General features: G+C 44.0%; 1 protein-coding gene across 1 annotated transcript; it reads left to right on the forward strand.

Moving 5' to 3' along the window:
* Positions 1 to 6,231: 6,231 nt before the first annotated feature.
* Positions 6,232 to 12,230, forward strand: EDN1 (endothelin 1). Its single transcript, XM_067568336.1, has 5 exons — positions 6,232 to 6,295; positions 7,718 to 7,883; positions 9,199 to 9,360; positions 9,654 to 9,767; positions 10,587 to 12,230. Exons 1-5 carry the CDS (start codon positions 6,232 to 6,234, stop codon positions 10,726 to 10,728), a joined length of 648 nt encoding a protein of 215 aa, XP_067424437.1. The 3' UTR covers positions 10,729 to 12,230.
* Positions 12,231 to 15,857: the final 3,627 nt, after the last annotated feature.

Below are 15,857 nucleotides of genomic sequence, written 5' to 3' on the forward strand. Positions count from 1 at the left end.
TTGAAAAGCAAAAGTTTGGATGCTTCTGTAAAAGGTAAGCAAACCTCTTAGGTCTGCAAAATTTTGCTGGAGACCCCACAAAAACCATCATCTCCCTTTGTGTGGAATATGAATCAAGACACCCAGAATCCAGACATAGAGATGCTCTAGAAATACTTTTTCGTACAAGAAAATTGTGTGCAGTAGTTAGAAAGAGAAATCAACATTGACCCTGCGGCACAATGCTACGGTTAATTGTTTACAATGCTAATAGCAGATTGAGACTTTTTTGTACAGCGCTTAGTGCAATCGGATCCTGGGTTTCCTGGGGCTACTACAATGCAACTAATAAATAAAAATAGCTAGAATGATAAAAATGATTAAGCCCTCAGATTCCATGGTGATGGCTGCAGTAGGCCACTCCTCAGGAGTTGTGGGAGAAGTGGCCCACTGTCGTCTACATGACAGGGGTAGAGGGAGAGTGCTAGGGACCTGTTTAGTCCATTCCTCTGTTCCTGGCACTCTAGCTGCTACTTCTCTTTCGCGATTGTGGGGCTGGGGAGAGAACTCTAGAGCTTGCTGGGATGAAGGAAGATCAAAGACCTTCAATACCCCACTGTCCTGAATTTGTGGGAGAAGGAGGCACCACAGCACAACTCCCCTTTCTCCCAAGATAGTAGAGGTGAGACAGCTATGCCACACACAGAGAGGCCCGTGGTGAATGGGGAGATGGTGTTACTGGCATAGTCCCTCCCATCCAAACTTCCATTGATTCTTTATCTGTTCCCAGACTATTTAAATCTTCTCCTCTTCCCACATAATGTTTCCCTTTCCTAATCCTTGATTTGGCTCCTAGCTAATTATTTCCCTGCCGTTCCCAGCTCTTTGTTGTGAAAAAAGAAGAGAGTTTTGTGTGTTCCCCTCCCCCATATCTCTCTAAAACCTGAATCTCTGCAAATCACCCTTTGTGTTTCAGGTGACAACAGCCTTCACCCTTTCAAAGAGGCAGAAAATTGTATTCAGTCAGACAAACTTTCTCCTACATTTGTGCTGAGGGTGATTGGATTTCAGCTGCTGCAACCAAGAGTTGGCTTCTATTTTTAGCAAGTTTGAAAATAATTTAAATTATTAGTATTATTTTTATCACAATGGCCAGGCCACCCATCACTGCTAAGACCCCAAACAATTATGGCCCAAAGAATAACTACCAAATTCCACTCATTTAAAAGAAAAAACTACAAAGACAAAATAGAAGCAAACACCAGCACCACCAACCTTGTCTTCAGCTTTTGGACCCTTACCAGCCTTACTAACCACAGATCCCTCAGCCAGTCTCACCATGGTATGACAACCTGTGTAACCAAGATGAGCTCTAAATACTTGCTCATCGTGAACTAAATATAACAGAAATCCTTATCAATGCTGTGATACATTGGGGCCCTCTAGAACGTGGTGGTTCCATCATGCAGCACACAACAGCTACTTGAAACTTTGCAGTGACAAGACGGAAAAACCATATTTCTACGAAAGCACCTGCCACTACCACAGGAGCTATTGGGGAATCTCATTGAGAGCATGCGATACACTGTTAGTTGGAGAGTTCTGCTTCCATCCAGTAGAGGTCAGTGATACACATCCACACGCTGGTATTTTAAAATACAGTTCCAGCGCCTGACTTCTTAATAGCAGGTGCAGCTTTTAGAAACTTTCCATTAGGTTCTTCATGACATCACATTAGTCCAGTGTTTCCTGTCTGACCATGTCAGTACTCAAGACTCATTTGACAATGCCAGTGCTAAATGACTCCTGATAATGTGTCGAGTTCTCCCATCTCTTCCCTGCATTCCTCAGTATTAACAAAGAACTTCCACCCTATGCACCTCTTAAACACTCAGACTAGGGCTTAGGTGGCACTCAAATAGAGCATAGGCCGTTGTGCTGGCCCCCTGATAGGGGCTGAATCGCACCCTTTATGCCTGCCGTTTGGTGGCATTTTACATGGGAAAGGCTGTTTACATGATAATCATTCCCTGTCTATATTCTGCTGCTAAAGGTCTATATCAGCACTGCTTACCCCATGTCCAGGTGGAACAAAAATGTGTATTGCAGGCCTCTTATAGATGTCACCTTCCTCTCTCTAGTTTCAATACCATAGAGTATATGGAGTGGGAAGTGAGGGGAGCTGTTTATTGTTTTGGGGTGTGTGAGGAATTATTGACTGGACACTTTGGAGGAACCACCTAATGATTAGAGATGTGCGGAATTGGGTATGTCTGCTTGTGTCTATAGCTAGACCCCAAACAATTTATTCCCAAAACCATAGGGAAAGACAGGTTTCTATGTCCTTCCTGAAAGCTCATTAATTGAAGGTGAGGAGAAAGAAGAAAGATTGGTTGACAATGAACTCACCTTTCAGCCAGCCAATGAGAATGCAGGGCAGGCCAGTGGCAGAAGTGTCAGTAGACAGAGTGAATGAGGATAAATAGAAAACAAGCTGTGTGGGCATCAGATGAGATTGCTCATGAAAGGCCTAAAAAGGTCCTTGAGCTTGGTGTTTGAGTAAGACTGGAGCGCAATGAAAGAATGACTGGAAAGTCCAGGAAGTGAGAGAGGCTCCCTGTCTGAGAGGGAGGGAAGGATTGTGTAACTTTCATTTAGCTTAATATTGTGTTTCAAGTCCATACAAAACAACAAGTTGCTCCCCTTGCTCTCGAGACACAAAGCCACAGTTTTGCAATCTCCTCTTATTGTTTCTGTGATAAGCCAGCATTTTCCATTTCTGACCCTGTACAAATTGTCCTGCAGAAAATTCAGTCAGTGCCATGACAATTTCCAGCTGGAACCCTAGAGCCTGTCTGTCTAGTTGATTTTGCTCCCCACGCTAGACTGCCACAGCTGCCGGCAGTGGAGGTGCTGAAGCTGCAGTTCCCTCAGTATAAATGAAAAAGCCATGTTCGGCGGTTATTCTCCAGGAGAGACTCTCAGGGCTCTACATTGTCACAAACAGCAATAATGTGTTAACATGCTGCAAGGCCCATCGATTCACTAATGATTTAGGGGAGATGGGCTTGATCTGAAATGGAGTGATTTACTGAATGGGTAGGAAGCCATATCATCATCTTGCGTTTCCAGGTTGCAAAAGATGACTCTGGGAGTCTGGGTCAAATCCTAGCCGCAGCTCTGTCTAGTTTGTGCCATTCCAATGAAATTAATTGGATCTATCCCTGTGTGGAATTTCACTTCCAAGCAGAGTCTGTGAATGGCATAGAAGTGCCATATACCTCCCAGCCTACAAGGGAAGAGTGTGCCCTTGTAATCCCCAGCTGCTGAAATTTTCCTTCCGATTTGTGGGCAACTAGACATAAATCCAAGCAGCCTCAGGACATTCTGATGCCAGGACCATCTTATTCCCAGCAAGTCCCAGGATCAGGAGGAAATAAAATTGTCATGGTTTGCTGAACCAGAATAGATGGCTCTCTGTCAATATGAACACTGAAAGCCTCCCATAAATCACTGAAGATATTTTTGTTTTTGAAAAATTGAATGGCACTTTAATAGAACCTCACAGTGTGATATTTGTGCTTTGTTACTCCAGGGAAAAAATGTTTACGAGTTTACATGCCATTTCCACCAGCAAACCCAATATATTCTAGCAAAGGCATTTTGACAGAGAAGAAGAAAATACCTTGCGCAGATGAGTCATTTTGGCTTTAAACGAACTGCTTGGAAATGGCAATCTCAGAAAAAGCTCTTACTAAAAAATGCTGGCATGAAATGCCATCTTTAAATGACAGACCTGGCGAAGTTATACATACTTTGGTGTTGTACAAAAAAACTGATTGAAGTAGAGACATCTTCTACCCCACACAGTCATTCTGTCAGCGTTTTCCATTTTCTAAAAGCAGTTCCCTCCTTTCCCAATGTTTGGGTAACAATGAAAATAAATTATATTATCTTAACGTGCTACTAATACTTCTTATACACCCAGCAGTTTATTGGGCAAACAACCCAGCGTTACTTGGGAAACTGCAGCGTGGTGGTCTGTGCTGGAGTGAAAGCATGCAATATTTAAAACTTATTACTGCTGGTGGATTACTATTCATTAATAGCAGTAGTTCATGTGTACAGATAGAGCCATATTAGTATTCCAGTAGGCACTGTCCTCAAATATAACAAGATAGTTTCTGCTCTGAAAAAATGATGAATGTACTATGATGGCATTTAAAAATTGTCATTCATGTGAGATAATTAAATAAGAGTTGCAGACAGCAACCTCAGTGTTTGCCACATCTGAGGAATATTTTCTAAGCATAAGGAAGTACAAGAAAATATCACAGATAATGAGATAACTGTATCTATTTATTTGGGGGTAAAATTGGCACATATTTCAGTACTACTGCTGTACAATTGATCAGAGGCATATTTTGTTCATGTGAGCTACATTCAGATGAAGGTCATCTCGGTTAGTTTATATGATTTCATATATTTTTATAATCAGGTCTGGTGTCCTGCAATAACCATTAAAAATGTGTTGAGCTGGCCGATAAAGAGCATGTGACTCTAAATAAGAGAAGCAATACGAACACAATGCCAGAAACTAGCACCAGGGGACTAGTCCTGTTCCTACTGAAGTCAATGGCTGAACTTTCAATGACTTCAAAGGGACAGGATCAGGCCCCTGCTGTGCACACCAGGCCATGTCATTGCTATAGATCCTTATTCTGCCCAGTAACAGAAATACAGAGGAACACATGGGACAGGCACATTCTAATGGAACCAAAACCAAATCACAAAAAATAGATACTACAAGCTGACTGTCGGCAATGCTATCATATCCATCCTTATTACATTTACTATTTCCTATTTTATACCTCTGCCGGGTACTTCACAAATGACACAGTTCTTGCCCTGAAGACTTTGCAATCTCTATTAATTAATATTATTTGTATTAAAATGTATATGGCATTAAGTATGCATGTCACTTTGCAGCATGTTGGATGTAGCAAAATGACCTGCATTTAGTGCTATTTGATACACCCATGATTGAATGGATAAAACAAAAAACAAAAGGACACTAGCTTTTTCTTTATTTCTTCTCTTTTAACTCAGCAGGTTCCTTGGAGCCCTTTCATCACTAGGGACATTCTAGTCTACCCCTGACTCCTCAGTGAGCTAGACAGCCTCTTGCACCTCCCATTGACCCTTCGATACCTATCAACTTTTCAAAAAGAGGCAGAGAGTGATCTCTAGCATTCAGGGAGCTGGGCAGCTGGAAAAGGGATGCCAGCCTTTTCTCATCCAAACCCAGACCCTCTTTTCTCCCTTTTCCCTAGAAACAGCCAAGCTCTCACCGTTGCATGACTGAAAACAAGGAGCCAAGTACAGCCACTGTCTGTACTGTGCCTTCCTCATAAAGATGAGTAACTGAATGATGATGGTGTTTGCACCACGTGGCTTTTAGATGGAATGTGCTGATGTTTGGGATGTTTTTAATCTAGCCGGATGCTGGCTAGAAGCCCATTCCTTCCCCCCACCCCCCGCATGTTTTCTTTTTTAAACAAACCACTTCGGATTTCTGCGTGGCTACCTGGGCCAGGATGGGGGGAGCGAGGGAGAACAGGTGGCAGAAGGCGGGAGCAGCTGGCAGCAGCTGGCCAGGTGTTAGGTGCCAGGCTCAGCGGTTCCTGCCGCGGAAACGCTCCCCCTGCTGGCTCTATGCCGCCGGCGCCCTCAGGTTTCTTCTTTTCCTGTAGGTCTGCCCCAGCTATTTATTTTCCTTCTCTCTCTCTCTCTCCACTCCCCAGCGCCCACCCTCCCCGTGTCTAGCCCGGCCCCTGGATTGTCAGACGGCGTCTGCCTCTCTGAAGTTCGCAGTGGTTTCCTTTCCAGCCGGGCCTTATCTCAGCCTGCACGTTGCCTCTCGGTGACTAATAACACAATAACATTGTCTCCGGATAAAATAAAGTCGGAACTGTTTACGCGCTCTATGGGGGTTCGGTATAAAAAGGAGCTGGCCAGAGCTGTCCAAGCCAGAAGCGATCAGGCAGCTGCGCTGGAGAAGAAGCCTCCCGCTTTGGCCAGCGCCGCTTTCGGGACTGTTACTGGGTGCGCAGCTCGCCCTCTCCCCACGGGAGCAGCTTTCCTTGGCCAGGGCGTCTCTGGCGAGAAGCGCCCCGGGGGCTCTTCCGTCTGATTCACAGCTGCAGGGAGAAGGGCTCGTCTGTGGGCTGCCGGAGAGCGACCGGGTGCGGGATGGATTACGCCCAGCTGCTGCTCTCCCTGCTCGTCCTGCTCTGCCCGGGAGCCCCGGAAGCAGGTGAGTGTGAGCGGGGGGCCAGGACGCGGTGCGCTGTGCTAACCACGGCTCACCGAAACGCAGCCGGCTCGGGAGAAGGGTCCCTTAGACCAGCCTACGGGGTGCCCAAGTGCGCACGGGACTCGATCCGGAGCGCGCTCCTTTCCAGCCCTGGGATTTCCCTCCCTGCGCTTCCCCCCCCCCCCTTGTTTTCAGCGAACCTGGGAAAGGTGTGTGTGTGTGTGGGGGGGGGATTCGCCTCTCCACCCCCCGTCAGGGGCACAACTTGCTTTTGTGTTCACCAGAGATGGTTTGACTCGCCCGGGCAGAGCAGCAGTCACATCCCAGGCGGCTGCTCATCAACGCTTCGTTGTTAAATCGGTGTGACTCGGTCACCCCTCTCCGCCGCGGCACTCCCCCGTGGAGACTGCGGAATGGACCTCAAGGGGAAGCTTGAAAATCACCCCCACACACACACACCCCAAAATCAATCCCACAATAACCTTCATGTCCCGCAGACTGCGGCAGGTTTGGGGAGGGGAGACGGGACTGCTGCAGTCTGGCTTGATCCATATTCGCTCACCCATGCTTAGGGGCGTGCTGATTTCTTTCACTCTTCTCCTCCTCACACCATGTGCCTCCCCCCCCGCCCCGGGAGCTGGGTGACCCCAATCAAAGGGAGGCGGGAAGGCTTCAAAACCTGGTGTTTTCTCTGTGGCAGAGCTGCAAACGCAGCCACCCCGGAGTGCTGGGGACAAACGCTCCAGGGAGTCGTCACGGCCTGGCCTGAGCATGGGCATCGGGGGCCAGGTAGAAGAGCTGCGGGGAGCCAGCACCCAGAGCAATCTGCACTGCCCTGGCTCCCCGGGGAGCTCTCTTGGGGAGGAGAACATGGAAAGGGCGAGTGGAGGGGCATGGGACAACGACAGTTAGATAGCTGGGGGGATCCTCCAACAGCTGCTGGGTTACCTCTCCCCGAGCATGCTTGCCTCCCTCCGCAAAACAGGGAGCTGGGCAAATGCACCCGCCTTTGAACCGCTTTGGTGCACCGCTGAGTTACCTGCAGGGCACCGTGCGCGCAAAGTGGAACGCGCTCCGCGCCAGGCATAGTCCTGCCGGGAGAGAGGGAGATGTACAGCTCCCTCCTACCTCGGGTGATTGTGATCCTGTTTCAGACACAGCTAGGTGTGAGCTCAGCCATGCAGATGAGCAACGATTCGTGGTGCTTTGCTAAGCACTGGATCCAAGGATTTGGGGAGGGGAGAGACTATGCACTGTTGGCTAGATGTCTTGTCAGTTTCAGCCAGGTGCGCGAGGGCGGCGGGAATGGGACCGATCCACCTCCCTTCCCACCGCTGCCTTTCCTACTGCTGCGCGATGCCCAGGGCTTAAGGAGGCGGGTGACTCGCCGGGCCAGCTAACCCTCTGCTCTTCCCCCTGCAGCCTTAGCTGCTGACCTGGGCCCTGCGGCAGCATCTGTCGCCGAGGATCGTCCTTCTAGCGCCACCTGGCCGCTGCGCAGGTCCAAGCGCTGCTCCTGCTCCACCTTGATGGATAAGGAGTGTGTCTACTTCTGCCACCTCGATATCATCTGGATCAACACTCCGGAGTAAGTGGGGGCCCGCTCTCACCTCCAGTTCACCCGGGCTCAAGGGACGATTGTTGGAAGCCAGTTGCTATGGTTCCCTTTCAGCCTGTGTTGGAAATTGGGAGGGATCACACTGACAATGGCTCCCTGGGACGCTCCTGACATCAACCAATGTAACCCCCTCCGTACAGCTAATGCACCAGCATGGTCGGTGAGAGCGCATGGGCTCCTCGGCTGTGCCCAGGACGCAGCCCAAGTAAAATCCTGCAGTGAGCCCTGTGCATTTCTAGCAGGCATTTTACTTGGGTTGAAAAATAGGTTTATAAAGGCCAATGCACAACTACTCCATAGGAATGTTTTTAAGGTGGCTAGAGAGGAACGAGTGGTTGAAGATGGAAACAGTATTTATTAGCACAGGCTTCTCTATCCTCATTAAGATCCACCCCTCCTGCTGGTTGCTCACATCAGTATTCCCATTGACTTCGATGGAGAGACCACTCACATGAGGAAAGCAAGCAGGATTTGGCCTCATAGATGAAGCAAATAACTTTGAGCACTAGGCACAGCAATTCTAACCTTTCCAGAATTCTTAAAGGGCTAAAATATAACCAAGAATATTTCATATTTTGGACTGGATGGTTGATGCTATAAAATGCCTTTCACTGAGAAGTACAGAAGGATGAAATGCTGATGTCTTGCTACTGCCACCCTTATTTGCTTGGAGCAGTAATTTTATTTGGGAGTTCCTTCAGAGCAAAATCTGGCTCTAAATAATTATAAATATATTTGTGGAACCTCACTAGTTCTTAAAAATGGCTGGGGGACCCATTGTGAATTACTACATTTTGTAGAATAGTGGGCCTATAATAATGTACAATGCAGAATGTATTACATTTTTTACACTTCCCTCATTAAGGGTGACGCAGATCCCCAGCTGGTGTAGTGAATATTAACTTGAGTGGAGCTATGCTGATTTACACCAGCTGATAATCTATCTCATTTTTGTATTGATTATTTTTGTGCTTGTAATTTACCAAAGTTCAGACAGGCGAGGTTCTGTTGCATTCTACTGCACATTGGTTCATATTGCTTAGTCAGTGGTATACTTCTGAATTCATGATTAAAAAGGCATTTGTCATGGAAGCAACCACTGTAATCACAGTGCTGCAGTGCAAAAGTGTCTGATAATCCCAAAGTTATGACCAAAAGAGCCTTCCCAATCCTGCAACCTTTACTCACAAAAACAGTCCCATTGATAAGATTACACAGAACACACCCTTCAGTTCTAAGGCAATGAATTAAATTAATAACTTTCACGTTGATTTTCTGATCGTAGGAGAACTGTACCGTATGGGCTCGGGGGCCCTTCTCGACCAAGGCGGTCACTGGCAGATACAGCTCTTGGGAAGCAACCCAAATCTACAAGCAACAGATGCCAATGTGCCAACCAAAAAGACAAGAAGTGTCTGAACTTCTGCCAGACAGGAAAAGAACTCTGGTGGGTTACTATTATCATCATTGTAATCCCTTTTGAACTACACTCCTTCTAAAGGGCCAGACTGTGGTACACCTATTCACGTTGGTGAATATTTACTCAGGTGAATATCCCAGGAAGTCAGGGGCACTATTTGCCTGAGGATTCACCAGCATCACTAAGGATGCCTTAATCTGGCCCAGAAGCATCTGTTACATTTCTTAGTTAAGGAAGGTGGAAAGTGTCACCAGATTAGGTTGCAGACTTGTTTTGAATAGCAATTGAATAGCAATGTTTTTTTTCTTTGGTGTAAATAGGAATCAGTCCACAATGGAGAAGGGCTGGGATCATCTTAACAAAGGTGAAGATTGCATGGGACTTGGACTAAAGTGTGTGCACAGGCAACTACTTAACAGCAGGAAAATGAGAAGGTGAGATACTGTAGCTGCTTCTGAACAGGCTATGAAGTTTCAATAAAATAATGACACAGTACCCAATCCTTCTCCCACCTGAGTCAGTGTGCGTTTAGCTTCTGACTTCAAATGGGAACAGGCTGGAGCATTAAAACACTGAAGAATTCTTATGAGTGTTACTCATCCTATAAATCCTTGTCTATAAGTTAAACTTATTGAGCCTTGTATTGCTCCTTTCTTATGTGTCCTCTAGCCTAAGAAGAACATCAAGCTGAAATAGAGTATGAAAAAATTAAATACTGACCAAAATATACATTGATGTTTAGAGTGCTCACACGAGCTGAACTGCTTGAAATTAATGTGTCCCTATTAGCCTCGTAAACTGGGAAGACGAAATTCATTCAGAGTTGGTTCTCATGCATACACCACGTTTATTGAAATAAAGTTATTCAGGTACCCAGGTTAAAAATGCTATATTTTCAGCTAGGTATTGCTAGTTTTATAGAACATTGTGGGTCTGATTCTGCCTAGCCTTGTCCCTTGTGCTGTCAAATGAACCTATACAAAGTGAATGTAAAATACTACCGTTGTAAACGAGCACACAAAGGGGTAAGGCTGGGAAGAGCCAGGCCCTCCAAATTAGGACTTCTGGGTCCTGTTCCCCATTTTGCCACTGGCTCAGCTACTTCAATGGGACTTGAGAATAGGAATACAAGCGTGTAAAGATTGAGATTTATTTAATCAAAATGCTGATTTTATACACACGCACAATTATATGCACTCAAGATTTATCTTACCTTTTATAATAATATTTGGTGTTTTTTCTTGTTTTTCCAGACTAGAGGCCATTGGTAACAGTATCAAAGCTTCCTTCAGTATCGCAAAGTTAAAGGCTGCACTCCATGAAGTGAAGAAACTGAATCATAACAGAACACACAAAAGGCAAAGCATTTGGGAAAGTCTGAAAACAACTTCTTAGTGGGAAGCTCGCCAACCCTAACCCTCCTTCATCATAAATGACTGATAGAGCATTGCTGAAGCTCTGCTTTGACTTTCACATTCCACATGGCAAAGGCGTGTTACTTTAAATATTAAGGTCCCACCCCTTCCCGCAAGAAAAAAAGATAGCTAGAGAAGAACCTAAGGAAATCTTATATTTGGACAATGTAAAAGCAATAAAGAGCTAGCAGGTCATCCTTCTGAAATCCAATTGGATGTGTTACATTATCAAACTTTAATTGACAGCCATCTGTCAGAAGAAGAAAGGGAACATTTGAATATTGCTTCTGAAGAGGAGGTGTAAAACGGAGTGTTGTTGATCAGCTTGGCAGATTTCAGAGAGAGGGGGGAAGAAAACACTAACGCCAAAAGATATTGCAAGGAATACGTGATATAGAAACTCATAAAAAGAAGAGAAATCATGATTTGAAAGGAGAGACTACTTTTTTTACTTATTAATTAAAATGGAAAATGAAAGACACTGTGCTGCTTTAATCAGCACTCATTGCATAGATACAAGTCTACCTCGCATACTGTATGTTGCACTCCTGCCAAAGTATTTTTACACCGGGTTATTGCCTTTTCCTATCAACTACAACCCTTTGCCTTTTTCAGCAGCCTAGCTTACTAGTACAACCTCAGTTATCTGACTCTCATGTGTGGGGCAGACGTTGTGTTTCTTTGGATAATCAAAGTTTTGGATAATGAAAGGAATTTTCAACATAAATAATAGACAATAGGGGACCTAAGAACAACCGTACCGGGGCAGACCAATGGTCCATCTAGCCCAGTGTCCTGTCTTCTGACAGCGGCCAATGCCAGGTGCCTTAGAGGGAATGAATAGAATAGGTAATTATCAAGTGATCCATCCTGTCAGCATTCCCAGTCTCTGGCAAACAGCAATCCCTGCCTATCCTGGCTAATAGCCATTGATGGACACATCCTCTATGAAGTTATCTAGTTCTTTTTTGAACCCTGTTATAGTCTTGCCTTCACAACATCCTCTATTATGTTCTGAAGGCCAAGACATGACCACGTTTAACCCAATAGGGAGGTTTGGACAACTGATGGTCTAATAGTAGGGGTTGTACGGTATTGCAGGCTGCCAATAATCCACTGCCCCTGATCTGTAACAGAAGGTGTTGCTAGATCAAGGATTTCTTCGGTGTGTTGTCTGATGTAAATGTGTGGCGACAAAGGGTTGTTTAAAATGACACAAAAAGGCCAATATTGGGTGACCGTTTATAGCAGTGAATTTATTCACATTATAGAATTTGTTGACTGAGGTCTGATTCAGTTTTATGATGTGCTTATTTTTTTAACAAATATTTATGTTCCTACAAATTATTCATTATATTTACCATGTTGAATACACATTGGAACAGGCCATATTGGTCTATGCATGTTTTATGTATTTCTGTATGAAATCGGGGAAAGCTTTGTGCCTGTCAAGGTAAATATCTTTAGAAATAAATATTTTTAACTACTGTATTGGTTTGATGGTTAATATTCCCAGATGACAATGGGATGGCGGGAGTAAAGATGGGCACTGCCTTTGAACGTGGTGGGAAGGCATGTTTGTTGCAATGACCTTGAGAGCTTTGTCAATAGGCGTTTTAACTCCTGGTAGGGGCACCTAAGCTAGATGGGTGAAAAGGGACCAGATGAAAAGCAGTCCACTGGTCCCCCAGATGGGGGCCTGAGCCATAGGTCCTCAGTCTATCCTCATGGAAAGGTTAACTCATAGCAACAACAGCAAAGTAGCTGTTCTGGCAACCAGCAGGATAGCCGGGGTGGTGGAGCCTTGCTCATAGAAGATGTTTGACAGGGTGAACAAGGATTCAGATTCCAAAGTAACATTGCTGGGGTTGGATGCATATGAAGAAATACTATATCCTGAGGAACTGAGCCTCTTCCCAGTAAAGTTAATGGCAAAACTCCCTTTAACTTTAATAGGACCTGGACCAGACCCTGAGGTATACACAGGAAAGATGGACCCATAGTTAACATTTGCATCATTCCAAGTCCTTTGGCTTAAGGAGGCTACAGCTGGATGGAAGTGTAAACTAATTATAAATAAAAACAGTGAGAACAAGACTCCAACAGGGGGTCACACCCTTGAGCTCTAGGTTTTAAAGGGAATAGGCCCTCTGACTGCTTTAGCAAACAGGATTTGGTGACCTTTGTCAGGTGTGAAAAGACCTCATTAAAGTTCATTCCTTTTCCAGCGATTGACCTTCGTTGTTAAATAAATAAATGAGTACTCCGGGCTATGCTTCTTACCCCGCTTTATGGCTTAAGTGAAACACAAACATGCAACATGGCCTTCCACAAGAACAGCATTGTGCCTGGTGACATCTTAGGAAACAGCAAGGCAAAGGTCTGAACTGAGGCATATAAGAAGACTAGGCTCAGGGGAAGGCAGCCTCCCCACTCCAGCCTGCAGGCAAGGGTCACTGTCAGGGAAGGAAGGAAAAAAAACAGTGAAAAATCATGAAGGTGCAATGTAGGATTAGTGGTCCAAATCTAGGGTCATCTGAGCAAGGAATTCCTGACATATTGCACCTTCTCCCTCAGAATTGTGCTTACAAAATCAACTGGTTCTTCTAATTGTGTGTGTGTGTTTGTGTGTGTGCGCACCTACTTGGGTGTCAAACTATGGCTCTAATCCTCCCCAAACTGATCTCAGCCACTCAGGATTTAATTTAGCTAATGCATAGCACCCATTGCTCTTGTGGGGAAGCAATATTTCCAAACTTATTTAGGGTCAGCTTTAGACTTCCACATTGGATCAAGCTTAACTGACCTGCAATAGAGAGTGAAATATATATGTGCAGCAAGATTCTGTCTTTCCTAGTTTTCAGAAGGGCATGAGGCATGACTGAGCTACATTAATTATGCATTAACAAAGCTTTTGTGCAGTTACTAATGGCTCTAGTCATGACTGTATTAGCTGGCACCTGAAAAGATGTGCTGAAAATGGATTTAAAATCAAATAAAGTAGAAGAAGTCCTGGTTGGGATCTTCATGCCTGTGTCCACATTGGTGTTATAAACTGCACTCATGTGCTGATAGAGTGATACCAGTGATACTGTAGGTGGCAAACAGAATGTCTTGGAATTGCCCAAACAGAGCCCCCGTACAACAACACTGAAGCCAATGAAATGCTTTTCATTGCCTTAAAGGGCCACAATGGGCAAAAACACTTTATAAGAGCAAGAAACAGAAAGACTCCCTACCCTGATGATGAGCATACAGTGGCTAGATAGGTGACAGAATACAGAAACCCAGACAGATGTGGAACTTAAGTCAGTTTATTGATGTATTCATGAAAGAGGGAACACAAATATTTTCACTCTTGGTTCCCTCAAATACAAATGTATCTAGGTGTCACAAAGTTCTTTTCTTTCTCAGACTGAATAGACAGCATATGTCAATATTGCTTCTGTACATAGGAAGGGCTTAGTTTGTTGATATATTCTCTGCTGGGGTTGATGGAATAGGGCCCAGCCCGTTATGAAATATACTACTTGGAATAAAGCAACTCAGGCAAAATTCCAATTGAAATCAATGGAAATTTCTCCAGATTAAGGACTTGCAAGATCAGGCCCTTCCTTATTTTAATCAAACTAAACCCACAGCAATTATTTAATTAAATATAATTTGCAATCCTTTCTTGATCAGCCAATTTTGTTTCGTTTATTGGGCAAAGATTGATTTGATTGAAATACCAAAATGAGGCGTACAAAAACGAGGCTTTGAAACATGACTCAAACTGTATTTATTTCAGGAAAATAATATGATACTGGAATTCTTTGCATCTTATCTACATGATTCTGACCTAATTTTTCCACAAACGGTTACTCTAATCTGTGCCACATTATCACAAGCTGCCCCACAATAAAACATCCATAATGTCCTAATGGTACATATGTTTAGAATTTACTTAACCAGACATCAGCCTTTTTGTTCATGTTTCCTCGTGTTAGGATAAATATAGTCTGCAATACATTTCTGTATTTACAAACACAGTGTGCTGGATAACCATGGTTTGAAAGATATCTTGCTGTTTGCTTTTGCAACTACAGATTGTTTTCCATTGTGTATATAAAATGGTATCAATTCCCAGTCTGATTTCATCAGCATCATGGCACTATTAATAGGTTTCTCATGTAGCAAACCCAGTTTTCATTCTCAGCTGATGTCTTTCTTTAATTTAGAATCCTCACTTCATATTTTAGGAGTCAGAGGCAGAAATTAGGACCTTGGAGCAATTAGGTCAGTATGCTCATAAAATGGTGATAGCCACAAGATAGATAGATAGATAGATAGAATGCTGTAGATAAAATATAAAGATGGTAACATTTTTCCTGAGATAAACATTGTATAAGTGACAATTCAAAAACTCAGCCAGAATTGATTCCCAATTTTCTCTTTGATTTGATTGAAATGAGATATAAAATAATAGGTGAAAAATGATAGTGAAGCCAATCTTTCTATTTTTCAATACCATTGAATAATCAGCCTTATCATAGTTATGTGCTTAAAATAAGTTCCTGTAGTCTGATTACTGCAAGGAGTCCAAAAGCTGTTCTAAATTAGCCTGGTTCAAAGTAATGCTTTGACTTCAGTGGAATCATTACAGATTTACATCAATGCAAATGAGAGCAGAATTTGGCCCAGAAAGTTTCTGGCCTTTATGGTAAGGCTTTGATGTGGCAAATCAAAGTTTTGACTGTGTACTAGTAAAGACTCTAAAGTCCTTTTTTTTAACCAGCATGCACTTGTTAAAAACAAATTTAATAAAAACCATTCTGAAAGCAATGCGACAACTATCCTGACCAGGATTTAACTCTCTGAAAGTTTAAATCAGAGATGGACAAACCCCCTGGAATTTGTAGTTTTATGAACCTCTCCAGCTGTTCTTTTGGGTCTGCAAAACTGGTTTGAGTTAACCAGCTATTTCTCCTGTAATTTAAACCCTCTCCCCTGCCCAAGGGAAATTCAGTTTAAAAAACAAACATGTTTATCTAGCTAAGGGAAAGTCTATGTTATGTACAAGAGATAGAAGAATAGTCTCCAAAATCTAGGCTGACATCAAAGGTGCCT

The sequence above is a fragment of the Emydura macquarii genome, unplaced genomic scaffold, assembly GCF_026122565.2.
Source record: "Emydura macquarii macquarii isolate MOO-44397 ecotype Brisbane River unplaced genomic scaffold, CSIRO-AGI_Emac_v2 contig_2890, whole genome shotgun sequence".
NCBI lineage: Eukaryota > Metazoa > Chordata > Testudines > Chelidae > Emydura > Emydura macquarii.